Source organism: Sebastes fasciatus, chromosome 1, assembly GCF_043250625.1.
Source record: "Sebastes fasciatus isolate fSebFas1 chromosome 1, fSebFas1.pri, whole genome shotgun sequence".
Taxonomy (NCBI): Eukaryota; Metazoa; Chordata; class Actinopteri; order Perciformes; family Sebastidae; genus Sebastes; species Sebastes fasciatus.
Window position 1 is genome coordinate 7,007,004 of NC_133795.1, and position 14,186 is coordinate 7,021,189.

The following is a 14,186-nucleotide window of genomic DNA, read 5'->3' on the forward strand; positions in this document are numbered from 1 at the left end:
CTATAAACAGCTGGATCTCAGCCACCTGGCACAGCACCAGGACAACCTCACTGAGACTTGAAGGTTTACTGCCTCAATAACACAAAACACACACACAGACAGACACGTGTGAAGACGAGAAGCTCCTGACGGATGGGATTCATCCCAAACCACCACTGTTTAGTTGTTACGAGCAAGTGTGAGTGGTTACACGCCGGGGTGGAGAGGGGGGGTTGATAGGTGACAGCTGTAAACATGAGACACCACTGTTTGTACTCTTTGAGGCGGTGTATGTTTTCTCACTCCGGTCCTGTCAAGCAGGAGGAGGTGATACGAATGCCACAAAATCATTCCCACCTCAGCAGCTGAGCGTTTAACGCCGGTTTGCTACGGCAGGAACAGCTCACACGTGAAACATCAAGGCTTTTCTGATAATTGGCGGCCAAAGAACACAGCGGACCTCACACGTAAAACCACAATAATCAAGATTCCTCTTCCATTATCCACAAACAAATCAAAACGCGTTGTTCACACATACAACAAATCTGGGGTTCATGAAATGGCCGACTGTAAAAAAACAACATGAATCTGTCCTCTGTGTTCTGGGTGGGTGGGTGACGTACTTTATGAGGACTGACCCTGAGATAGTAGTGACCACTACGTCCTGTCGGAGGAGGTCCTCTGGAGGGTTGGAGGAGAGAGGGCTTCCCCGTATGTAACACAAACAGGAAATGCCTCATGTAATGCTCACACACTGCGCCCCGGGCGGAAGTATGTGCTAAATCGTAATTATAGGGAGCTTATATACAGCTTAACAAAATGTTTCACATCATACATGGGAACGTCTACATCCTTAGATCCCAGTAGGGCCTTAGGCTACATCCACACTGATACGTTTTAGTTTTAAAATGGCGTTTTAAAACGAAAGTGATCACACACACAAGCATTTTAGCACCGTTTTAGAAATAATCTCCGACCATACTAACACGCCTGAAACCGCAACAACGCCTGTAATTCGTTATCCATGTTGAATTAAGTTGCACGGTAATCACGGCTGATGTTGTTTGTTTTCTACCCGGAAAAGAGTCACGTGATAGGGGTGTGACAGAATCAGGGACCCAATCAAGAAGAGAACATATGTACTTTTGTCATCATGTTCGCTTTCAAAAGGTCTCTGTTTCTGCCCTTCCAGACTAAAATGAGACCCCGGAGTTTTCAAAAGGTCTACATTTTAGGGTTTCTAAACATAGACTGCACATAAAAAGTGGATGTAATCACCATGACGTCACCCATTGGTTTGTGGACTGCTGTTTTGAAGCTTCGAGTTAGCCATCTTGGTTTTTGGCCATCGCCATCTTGTTCTTTTGCAACCAGAAGTGACACGAGAGGGTGGAGCTAAGTACAAGCGAATGCCTGAATAAGACATTTTTAGGCAACCAAAATGTTAGAATTAACTTTCTAGAACTAAAAACACAATGTGAAAGGGTTAAAGTTTTGAGACAAAAAAAACCAGACAACTCCCATACCTAGCAACGCTGTGGTAGCTACCAGTCAATCACAAGGTCACAGCAAAGCCACACCCTAAAGCATACCCTACTTTACGCTCTATTTGACTCTAAACATGACTATCATTTACTAAAATGAACATCATGCTGTATTAAAAAAGACTTGAAACTAGTGATTGAGACCATAAACTCATGTTAGCAATGTTTACTGTGGTAATAAATCAAGTGAGAAGTAGGCTCATTTTCTCATACACTTCTATACAATCAGACTTCTTTTTGCAACCAGAGGAGTCGCCCCCTGCTGGCTGTTAGAAAGAATGCAGGTTTAAGGCACTTCAGCATTGACTTCACTTTTCAGACCTAGAGGTTGTCTACCGATTCTAAAATGCTGGAGTAGTGTGGACGCTAGGCATAAACGTAGTAAAAGTTATGCGTTTTAAAACAAAAACATATTAGTGTGGATATAGCCATCTTAATGCCCCAAAAATACAACACTATATGATTCTATACTATTCCTTCCTGTCCATACAAACACTACATGATAAATTCAGTAGCAACATTAAACAGCCTATTCTTCAGGGACTGAAACTGAACACTCTCATAGGCCTGTGAGGAAGTCCAGCTCACAGTGTAGGGAGAGAGGGATTTTGTCAGGCTTTGTCTCTGTTGTCTGCCCACCATTGTCCCACTCAGGCTCAGCAAAGGTCTAGCATGTTCACCCCCTCCAGCGCTGGCACATTATGCTGGATGTCAGCGGGGAGTTCGCTCTGTGCTACGATCATCGCCATCGCATTGGGGGACGGGAGCCAACAGTAAGGCTTTACAGTGTCTTCGATCTCTTACCAAAAGCCTCTAATCCCGTTACACAGCTAGAACAACACTAGCATATCAGTAAACCTCAGGTCAACCAAATAAAGTATGATTACAAACCCTGAACCAAAAAAGACAAACAGTACAATGGGGAGAAAATAGAACAGGCCTAGAGTGGGGAGATGACTGGTGGGGGTGGAGGGTGGGGTGGGAGGGGTGCAGGAGAACAGAGCTAGAGAGACAAGAGAGGAGGGTGTGAGCTTGTGTAAATGAGAAGAGGTGGGGATTAGTCGTGGGAGAGTGCAGCGAGGGAATGAGCGGGAAGGCTGGCATTCCTCAGGGCTCATTCAGGGGCCTCTGTGGCAGCGTGGGGAGCCTCACACAATGCATGGCTGTGCCATCGTCACGGAGACGCCTCCAACAACAACAGCAATGGAGCGCGAGTAGAGACGGGGGGGAGAAAGATGATAGGGACGAGGCTGAACCTGAAAGAGCCATCTTCAGCCTCCAGAGTCAGACAGGAACACAGACAGGATCTTATGTAACGCTGAGCAGGCCTGGACTTTACTCTACTATGATGAAAGTTGTTTAGAAAGGGTGTGTTGGTAGCCTTGCCTGTCAGGTGTTGAATGTTAGCTGAAGGTGGGGATTATGTACAGAGGTTAAAGGAAATAATTATCACAGATTTGTCTAAATCTCTTGCTGTTTGCAAAGAGATAATCTCCATTTCAACTCTTTCTCAAGCACACATGATTACCCACTGAGCAATCTGACTTTGAAAATATGTTTAATTGATGCATATTTTACGTCTATTTGTCTGTAGACGTTTAGTTTAGATTTAAGTTACTCAAGGTTGAAAAGGGAAGGTTTGGTAGACATCTAGTTTTTAGCCTATGTGTTGTTTCACTCTGTGAATCTGTGTATTTGACAAAAAATAAACAATTATACTAGTAAATGCGGGGTGTGCAGAACTTATGATAAATATTTACAGGTTTTTATTGTCCATAGTTAAGTATGATTAATTGCAAATTAAATCACACATTTTGTTTTCTGTTCAAAATGTACCTTAAAGGGAGATTTGTCAGGTATTTAATACTCTTATCAACATGGGAGTGGACAAATATGCTGCTTTATGCAGGAGTATGTATCTATTCATTGTTAGAAATCAATTAACAGCACAAAACAATGACGACTATTGTCCAGAAACCCTGCAGGTACTGCATTTAACATAAAAAATAGGCTCTGATGCACTTACAAACCCCTTCATTCAGAGCCTGCAGCTAACATGTGAGACCTTTAGGAAGACAGAGACATGGAAGATGAAATGAAGTTAGAGGCCCTTCGGAAACCAACAGGGTAATCTGATTGGCCTCTGTGGCGGCAAATCAACTTAACGGTCAGCAAATTTCAATTAGTCTCAACAGCTCTGGTGTCTCACACCCACAAACACAGACCCAGATACCTCTGTCACTGTTCTGAATATCGCTGTGGTCGGGTCGTCTCAATAACCAACTAAATATACTACGGGACTCTGCTGTCAGCAGATGTTCTGTCTCTCCTTACTTTCCTGACTGGAATAACCGTTGTTGGAAAAGCCATCAGCTGAGTCACTCTGGCGGATAGGGATATGGATTAAATATACCCCACTGGGAATAGTGGGGTCTGAAAAACAGGGGTTATTATTAACGTTGGCTGGACAGGAAGAGGAAATGAGGTCGCACAGGCCAAGCTTCTGCTGCACAAACACCTCAGAGCACAAACCAATGGGATCGCTGCGATCTGCGTAGAGGAAGGAAACTGAGAAGACAAAAGAGGATTCGCTGAGGACAGCGTTGTAACCACTTTGCCGACATTCAAAACTGATTTTTCCTTCTCACTTTTGAACAAGCAGAACATTTTGGGCTTGAGGAAAAGTGGGTAGCACTTTAGTTCCTGTCAGGCACCTCCAGAGAGCCAGCTGTCCTGCAACAGCTGAACTGACGCACCTCCCTCCTCTGAGCCAAGATGTCTACCAGTTGTGCATGTCTTTGGCTCCCGCAGCCCGACCCCCCAGAGGAGTGCCGGGCTGATCCGGAGGACAGCCAATAGGATAATTTTATTGAAGGGACAGGATGAGGCCAAACCCAACTGGATTCCAGAGAGACCTGTCTCTGGAATTTGAAAGTGTATATGAAACTAATTTGTGAGGACAGATTCCATTAACCCTCCGAGACCCACAATAGACCCGTTTTTGTCTTTTTTTAGGGAGGTACAGGGGGTCTTTAGGGGGAGATAGCAGGTCAGCAGTAGATGTCACATAGAAGTGGTGTACATCATCTGAAAGCTGGGAACATGAAGATTAATTTGAGATGCAGCTCAGCACTGTGTCACTAGTCATTAATCTAATTATTTAATTAAAATAAATTGGGAAAGTGTATTAGGGCTTAGAACATGATGATAGAAGTATATGATGGTCATTCCCATGCTCTATTATGTCTCATAAGGTGTTGCAGCAATTTTGGGTTTGATACCATTTGTTACACACATTTTTTACCACTCGAGAATTGATAAAAAATGATCAATAATCCCTCCAGAATACCACATTAAGGCACCAAGACCTTGAGGAACACCATAGAAAAAGCCATGCTGTCATTTGGTTTTAAAAACTTTTGATATTTGGAGATTTCTGCAAGAATTGCATTTTTCGGCGATTGGATGGCGAGCACTTCTGTTATGGAAACTGCTCAGAAATCTCTTTATTGTCAATCTACCTAGGAAAGCCATCCATCCTCTGAATGCTCTAGGTCTGTAATTTGTGGTTGTAAAGTTTTGTGAGGTTGTGATTATCCTAGAGGTCACCACAGGTCATTTTATACAGTGAGGTCAAGTTTCAAAATATGGTCTCACAACAATGAAATGGCTACTATGGGGACTAACATCATCACACATGAATACAATTGGACTCATTGGATCCACAAGAGTCTCAGCTTTACAGTGATACCCAATTAACATAATTCTAAGACTTTTTAGATACCCAGTATGCAGAAATATTCAAATACACTATTTTAGAATAGGTGAAAATAACACATTTATACTGCATGCAAACAACTGCATGGTTTTTGCCCCAAACTGCATGTGATTATTATAAAGTGGGCATGTCTGTAAAGGGGAGACTCGTGGGTACCCACAGAACTCATTTTTATTCACATATCTTGAGGTCAGAGGTCAAGGGACCCCATTGAAAATGGCCATGCCAGTTTTTCCTCGTCAAAATTTTGCGCAAGTTTGGACCGTTATTTAGCCTCCTTTCATATGATATCCGTACCTTCACTCTAGCTCTAAAACTCAACCTGCTACAGCCACTGAAAGACAGTAAAGTCGGTCGGGATCGCGGGTCTCAGGGGGTTAAAGCACACTATGTGGATGACATGATTAAAACTGGATTGCACACACAAAACCTGTTCCAGTCAGTCTCAAGTCTCAGAGATAAGATGAGGGATACAAAAGAGCAGAAAAACAATATGGTAGTAGACAATAATGTCCAGTTAGAAAGGAATGACACCCTGTAAGCAGCACCCTGAATAATACCATGTCTGCATGCTGCAAGTCAGCTGAGGCAGTCAGAGCTGCACGCCTGAGGCCACTGGTTGGAGATATTCTACCGCACCACAGCACCAGATAGAGAAGTTAACTGTAACAGCAGTGGATTTCTAAAATAAAACAAAAAGAGGTTTAGAAACCACTGTTTCACTGAGGCACGTAAAACTGCAGCTCTGTAATCTAGTTCTTGAGAAAACCATAAACTTTGCATTCAGGAAAAAGAGTACAGAAACAACGCAGAGATAAAAACAAAACAAGGACATTGTCATTGTTAACCAGACTAAAGCACGTTAAGTTCAAAGTGCAACTTTTTCACAAAGGAAAAAAAATATATAGGCAGACTTAAAACACCATCTGGAAAATGAGCTTACCACACCACGAGTGTAGAGATGAAACATGACTTTTCCAGTGTGCGTAAAGATTTTGTGGCGGGAGATGAAAAGCACAAGATGCTTGTGCTCTCGCAGTAAACATGCAGACAATGTGTGACTCATTAAAAAAGTTAAAAAACTTTATCTACCCCATAAGACGCCCCCTCGCTTCCTAAATAAACCCGCTGGTGATTTCTCCTGCTTGACTCACAGCCAGACAGTCTGAGGCATATGAGGAGAAGCTGGTTTTTATACTTTTGCTTTCATGCGCATGTTTTTTTTTTGTTTGTTTTTTAAGTCTCTTAAAACTCCCCTCAAACAGAAACTGAAATAGAAATTAAAACAAAATGTTTTCAGTTCTGTTTTTTAGTTGGTTACGTGATCAGATAATTGTCACTTTTGGGGGGATGTTTCTACATGTGTCCTTTAGTTTCACTTAAGTCAGACTAAAACTAAACCTTAAACATTCCTTTAACTAAACCTGTTGCACACTCATATAAAGTCAGCTATCTTGTCTCCTCTTTAACGCATAGAAGCTGATTCAACTTCGGTATAAGCATATAAAAAATAAACAATGACACAACCCAGACAGAGCTGAGGTTTTAGGTAACCAACTCTTTCTGAGTCTTTTTAAAGGAATTTGAAGCCAGTCAACAATCAAGAAAAGTGAGTTTTAAGTGTGTGATGTCAGCGTGACTGCCTGAGATTGAATGCCGGTGCACCGCTATATAATTACGGGGCTAAATGAGAGGGAACACACAAGTCATTTGGTGTTCTTCTCCATTCACCGTACCTAGATTTCCTGCTAAGAGAAAGCTCTCGGTTGACCCTGCGGGACAACTGGGTTTAAGTGAGAGCCTTTGTTCCTTTTAGTGGTCCATTATACGCCCCCAGGCCAGCCCGTAAGACAAAAGAGTGCCGTGACCCTGATGTGAACCACCTTGGGTCACCTCTGGGTAGTCTTACACCATGCTGCCATGTGTCCTCAGCAGACTTTTAACATCCACTCAGCCTCAGCAGGTCTCCTGTAACATGAAAAGCTCAGCGGAGAGACGGGCATACGCATGCAGATCCCATACAGATGTTATCTGGTTGATGACAACAACACGCAGACACACACAAAAGGTGGCTGAAATTCAATACAGATGTTATAAGCTAGTTGATGTGTAACACCTTTAGGTCCTACATCATGGAAAGAGAGAGATTCCTGTGCCCATAACCACATGTGACTGACATGTTTACCTCTGGAGAACACGGTACTTCCCTGATGAGCTCAACAGGTTCAGAAATTCCCAGGACATGTGATAAGACTTGGCCAATGTGTAACAGATTTGGCACTCGAGTCGACACAGTGTGCTCCTATAAGCACCAACACAGACAAATTCAAAGATATGAGAAGACAGGGAGAGACAGACAAGGACGGGAAGCTGTATCAACCAACCTGTGCTTAGAATAACATGCAGGGTGTGTTGTGTGGAAACTCTGGAAACTCTTCTATCTATTATGTACAGATTTATTAATAGCCCCAATACAAAGGGAAACTGCCGTTGGAAGAACAGGGATTGTCCCATCTCCACAAAGAACAGCATTGTTTTCCAAAAGGTCATAAGTTAATAACATTTCATCTCTGCTGAAATTTCACAGAGTAAAAAAAAAAGGGAAGAGAAAAAGAACATGTGAGGACATGTCTAAAAGAACCGAGACGTTGAAACCAAACACTGGGGAACTTCAAACAATGAAATACCCCGTTACTCTATGGAGCCTAAAGAAAGTTAAAACCAGAAGTAGCATGATCATAAAAAGGAAGTAGATATTCTCATGAAAGCCCCTAACGCTCCTCTGTTTTGGGTGGGACAGAACAATTAGATAACCTCAAACCACTGTGACCCTTCCAGCTCTTCATTTAAACTCTCTCTCCCTCGCTCTTATCACTTGCCAACCCTCACGATTTTCCCAGGAGACTCCCGTTTTTCATTGCCCTCTCCCGGTTTCCTCCCGGGGTCACAATTCTCCCGCATTTCTCACCATTTACGGCTATTTTTCACACCTTTTTTTCCTTTTCGCTATCTCAACCTGTTTCTGTCACTGTATCGTGTATAAAAGCTCCGTTTCCACCCGGACGGCAGCAGAGCTACGGCTGCACAATTAATCGAATATCAATCGCTATCACAATTTTGGCTTCCCACAATTAAATGAACATGATCGACTGAGATATTGATGTTTAAAACGTGTGCTCCCCTCATAGAAATCTGTGCTGAATATCAAATCAAGCGCTTCCTAAACTAACAGCCACCAGGGGGCGATCGAGATGTTTCGGCGTTCTACGATCTGTTATTTCTTTATAACAGACTGTTGCCATTGATAACAGACCGTTGCTATGGACGCAGTTCAGATGTCGGACTCTGGCTGAACGTTTTTGTGTCAAATTATAAGTAGCCGTGTAACAAGCGGGATAATATACAGCCAGCCGGTCATTGTTGTGAAATAAAATGCAAACTGTTGGGGTTTATTTCACTGACAATGACCGGCTCGCTGTACATTATCCCTTACTTGGCTGGTGGCAAACCCTGTTTGTCCCTAAAAATCAATGAATAATCGTGATAAATAATCATGACCTCAATATTGATCAGAATAATCGTGATTATAGTTTTTTTTGGCCATAATCGTACAGCCCTAAATAGAGCTACACCAAATGTCTTTTCCCAGCAGAGGAGAGCTTCTCACGGTTTGAGCTGCACTCGCCGCACATCACAGCATCATAGCAAAGCCGTCGTGGCGTGGCGTAAGCCATTGGAAATAGCGCGTTTCAGAGCAGTGTTGCCGTTGTGGCATTGTGTCTGAAAGGACCTTCAGTGAGGGAAAGGAGGAGAGAGAAATGGAGAGTACTAAGTGAAAGAAATACTCAAGCAGGGTCTAAAAATGAATGAAAAGTGATGAACATTAGTTTATAACAGAGATTCACACCAGTTCACGCCAGAGTGGTGAATTATTCAGTTTTCTTTCCTGAGAATTAAAGTAAAATTAAAAGTAGATCTATTTAACAAAAAATGTTGTTGCAGTGTACTTTGTTATTTTCATTCTTTAAAAGTCACCAGAATGCAGTAAACAGTCTCTGTAACTCAAATTATTCTTGGGGAGGAACCACAGACCCCCCCCCCCCGCTTTGGTTTTGAAATCCTCCCTATTTTCGAGGTCTCAAGGTTGGTAAGCATGACTCTCTTACCCATTGATCCTTGTCATTAGCAATAAGGCGGGCCACTATCTGAAGACAAGCATGTCCCACAGTTTGTTTTCATCCATTTTGAGCTGTCACATTCCACCGTCTCTGTGCATTTTGTGGTGGTTTCTAATTACCCACTAAGAGATGGAGGCTGGTGAGCATGAGAAGGGCCATATGGCTAAGTAGGGTATCAAGCCTTTGAGGGGCTAAAGACCTTCCTCTGAGGAACACAGCTGGCCATTGTTTTAAGGAGAGGCAGAAAAGGCTTGAATCACTGGAGGCAAAGTGGGACCCTGCAGGGAGTTTTAACACTCCCCATACACACCAGAGGCAACGCAACGCGGCCTCCAGTAGTGTCATTCAACAGCCATGGCTGACCAATTAGTTCCCCCTCCACCTTCACGTAATCCCAAAGGATCGGAGGGTCAGAGGAGAGACCTCCTACGGGCCAAGGTGAGGTACACGGGGGGGCCAGGAGGAACCCGAGAGTCACAGTCGCCACGGCAGAGCGTCTGAAAACCAGCAGGATCCGCCTTGTTTATAGGCAGCTGGAATGTGGCGGTTCTGCTTGCTATTAACCACAGACAACACTCTCTCACATGCCTCTCATGCATGCACATTCACCCATAAGGGGCGTCGCAGGCTTTGATGGCCTGGGGCCTAGTTTTGTTTTAGGAAAATTAAATGAGCATTGCGGGGCAGAGGGGGGGCAGGGGTGGTGGTGAGCACACAGAGGGACACTAAGACGGCCTCGGTGGCCTTGCGCCAGGGGAAACAGAAGTGGCACGTCTGGAATCTGGCTCGGGGGGAAGAGACGGTGGTTTGGACGAGGCCGAGCACATGATGGGGTCTCTGAATGACTTACTGTTAGGGGCCGTTCTGCATCAGTAACCCTAGCGTGAAGTGGGGAGGGGGGGGATGTCGTGCTCTCTAATACAACTGACCGTTCTCCCCATTTGGTAGCGATTTGCTGAAATGGCTGTTGCTCACGGTTCACAGGCAACCGTATGGAAACACGGGACATATGGAATGTTCAGATAAGTGAGAATGAAAATAAAAAAGCAGTTTGAGTTCGGCTTCAGTGGTCAAAAGTCAAAATAAGCCTGCGAGTTCTCATAGCAGAAGCATTTGAAAGTCATTACGACTCACTGCGCCACATGCTGCGATGACTATCACGTTTCCCCACTTTTCTCCTGGTAATTTGATCCACTAATGATTAAGCACTTTCCAGACTTACTGTAGACGCTACTGGAGTTTGGTCACGCTTACCTCTGTGCGTCTTTTCCGCCGTCGGTGCTGTTTTCGGAGCTGCTTCCGTCTCCCTGCAGTCTGCAGTCCACTGCCGGGTCCAGCTCCAGGTTGGCAGCCTCCTCGTTGGTCTCCGGGGTTCTGGGGACGGGGCTGGGGACGGGGCTGTCTCCGTCCGGCTCGGGCAGAGGTGTGAAGCGTCCCTGGCTCCCTACGCTGCTGACGCTCCCCGTGGTCCCGTGGTGGTGTTGTCTGTCCACGCCCCCTGCGGCCCGCTTGGCCTCACTGCATCGCCTCATGGCCTGGAGCTGGGAGAGCGGCACTATATCGGCTCCCTGGGGTCGATGCCAGACTGTGCGGCGCCCGGTGGAATTGTAGTAGTAGAAGCGGCCACTGTGGGGGTCGAACAGCTCCCACCACTGGTTGCCGTCTGCCTGGCGGACGGGAGCGCCTGAGGGGGGATCCCAGCCGCACTCGCCGGTGGTCAAGTTCACATACATACGCTCACGGGAGCGTGGCTCCAGGATCTCCACCCAATCACAGCTGAATGAGAAGAAAGAAGGCAAAGTATTATTGACAGCTGAAAAGGACAACAGATTATCCACCAACAGGATTCGGTCACGCCTGAGTACTAATCAACTCGACAAGCAGTAAACAACTCACACTGTTTGACAGACTGAGAGGCCCAACAAAGCCCATATGGAGTGTCAATGTTTGTGTCCCCTACATGCCTCCATCTGTGTGTGTGTGTGTTAGCTATGATGTCATCTCTTTGGTAGGCAATGGAGCGGCAGGAGTGATGGTGCGGTTCCTTAATAAGGGGACAGGTGGACACGCTCGGTGAGACACCAGGCACGGAGTCAGCAAGGCCCCAAAGAGAAGCATACGCTCCGACCGAGTGCTACTAATGCAAAAACCACCGAGCTGAACTACAATCACAGAGTGGCAACAGCCAGCTCAGCACAATACACACACACACACACACACAGACAACAAAAAAGAGAGACAGTAGAGATGAGGGGAGGTGCAAAAATAGAGATAGAGGCAGAGAGAGAAACAGAAAAAGAGACAACCTAGTTTGCAGAAAAGTACACAGGCAGAAGGCACAGATAAGAGGGACAACCAATTACACGCAATTAGACCATGAACTGAATTTCAGAGAAATTATAGGACACCATCTATCTGTGTTAAACTAAGTGTGTGGCATATTGCAATTGAATCCCCATAGTACAGGTATGTGCTGTAGCTACTAGAGGTCGAACAATAGTAGATTTTTAAAGGCTGATATAATAAAGATAGTTTGGAGCAGGAAAAAGCCCATTAATTGGACGATATCTTCTTTACTTCTCTTTTTATTTATTTGACAGGGACAATACACGTAGGCATTGTTACACTTAATTAAAACGATGCAATATATATAGGACTTCTAGCCGTAGCTAATTTGCAGACCTTGTCCCTGGTTAGGCTTTTAAGAAAAAATGTAAATACAAAATACAACATGATAAATAAAATGCAGCAGCCAAGTCAGCTACTTTTGTATATATCGTTTATAATAAATCTGTTTTTTTGTCACTCAGAATTTAATAATATGTAAGAGAATATCCTGAAGTGTGATATGGTGGGATACATCATTGGAAAAAAAAATGGAAAGCAAAATTTTCTATTTATTTGCAATGGGCGATGCGCCGTTCTGTGGTTTACAGTATGACTGGCCAGGATTACTTTTGTTGCACGTCTTGTACATCGTTAAATGCCACTCTTACAAACCATTAATGTTGGTGCATATTCCCAGGGTAAGGAGGATCCTAAAGTGAGCGATTTCAATTCATGAATGGATAGATAAGTGGTTGGATATTTTTATTAAGACAGAACGCCAAATTGGTAAGTTAAAGAAACAGTGAATGATTTATTTTTCTCCCTGTCTGCCTCTCGTATCGTGGACAAAGAGCTGATAGTGATGTGTTATATATTCGAGAGATAAACTTTTTTTCTCCCCCTCTACCTTGACTTTGTGTATGGAGCCTCCATGCAAAACGGTGATGTACGTCTCCGCATGACTGGTGGTGGCTGCGCAGCCATTGGCCACTATTGGAGTCTAGTTCTGCTGATAACGATAGTTTGTAAAAAGTCCTATCGGCGCCTCTTCTTGTAGCTACCTACATAAAATCAGGGTCAATAAAAATGTCTGACAAATAAGAGAGGACTGCAGTTTGCTATAGCTGTATATCCAGGTCATGCTACCCTTAAGTGGGCTGCATTATGTCTCCTTTGATCTAGTTCCCCGATGCAGGCCTTAACTGTGCCAGCAAATCCATGTGGGAACAGGAACACTGCAAACAGACAGCAAGTCCCAGTCTCAGACACAGTAGATGTCGAGACCACAGCCAGAGAAAGGACTCAAAATATCCAATGAATCACCACGCTCCTTTCTTGTCTCTCATAATGACCACTTGAGGGTTTTTGGCAAGGTTAGGTCTCTTCTTCAGTATCCCACCCAACTGCAGCCTAACATCTTTGAGAGAAAAGTGCCAGAGGAGAGGAATTAGTGTCACAACAATCCGACATAGGTTTGGATATTTTCCCAGCTTTCTCAGGACTGAGAAGCTTTTCTGCTCCCTGTCACGGTTGTTTGTGACAGGGAGCCTGCTGTCCAGGCTACCTGCGATGATCAGAAGGGGCACGGAGCTTAGCATCGGATAAGAGTGTCCACCACATATACCCCACATTCGTTCCTCGTGTGCCTGCCAAATCAACCCTGTGTGTGTGTGTGTGCACCCCCGGCCTCAGAAATAGACACAGAGGAGTGTGGTGCCAGTTAGGTCTGCCAGGGTTACAATGTCACCTACAACAGTTGTTCTCCGTTTTAACTGCAAAGCCTTGAGTAACTTTGACATACCTGTTCATGAAGTATCAATCTACACTTCTTGTATGTGCTGCCAGCACCATGCTCTCCGTATGTTGATTTAACAGCCAGGTAATAAACATAGAAAGAGCATGGGGAGGATATAGGGGCCTTTCACATACTGTCTTCCCATGTGTCCCAGTGCTCTATGCTGGGAAGCCATCTGGTCCAGTCCCTCACACCAGGCAAGCAGCCCTGACCTTAGTGGACTCAACATGAAGGGTGGTTTTAAGCCCCGTTTCCACCGCAAGAACTTTCCCCCGGAATTAAGAACCTTTTGAGGAACTCATTGCGTTTTGACCGCAGGGACCAGGGTCTAAATTAAGTTCCGGTAACATTTTCCGAGGCCTTTTCACCCCCGAAAAAAGGCCCTGGTCAGGATGTAGTACCTACTGAAAGTACCGGAAATTTCGGGGTGGAGTTCGCAGGGATCCCCGTTGCTGATTGGTGACACACACAAACAGCACCGCTACTTCAACGGCTTCAACTACTGCCTCACTCATAAACAAGGACATACTCTACTATCGATTTAAGACCATTTTAGTACGAAGGGAGAACATTTCTCTTTGTTT

General features: G+C 44.6%; 1 protein-coding gene across 4 annotated transcripts in view; it reads right to left on the reverse strand.

Annotated features, from left to right (window-relative positions):
* arhgap46a (Rho GTPase activating protein 46a) overlaps positions 1 to 14,186 on the reverse strand; it is a 44,699-nt gene that overhangs the window by 17,493 nt on the left and 13,020 nt on the right. For 3 of the 4 annotated variants that reach the window (XM_074659604.1, XM_074659518.1, XM_074659428.1), the window contains exon 2: positions 10,734 to 11,255. In XM_074659604.1, the coding sequence (XP_074515705.1) occupies positions 10,734 to 11,255 (522 nt within the window). Of the gene's footprint in view, positions 1 to 6,244; positions 6,357 to 10,733; positions 11,256 to 14,186 lie in introns of those variants that run through there. The other variant, XM_074659775.1, reaches the window with a different exon arrangement.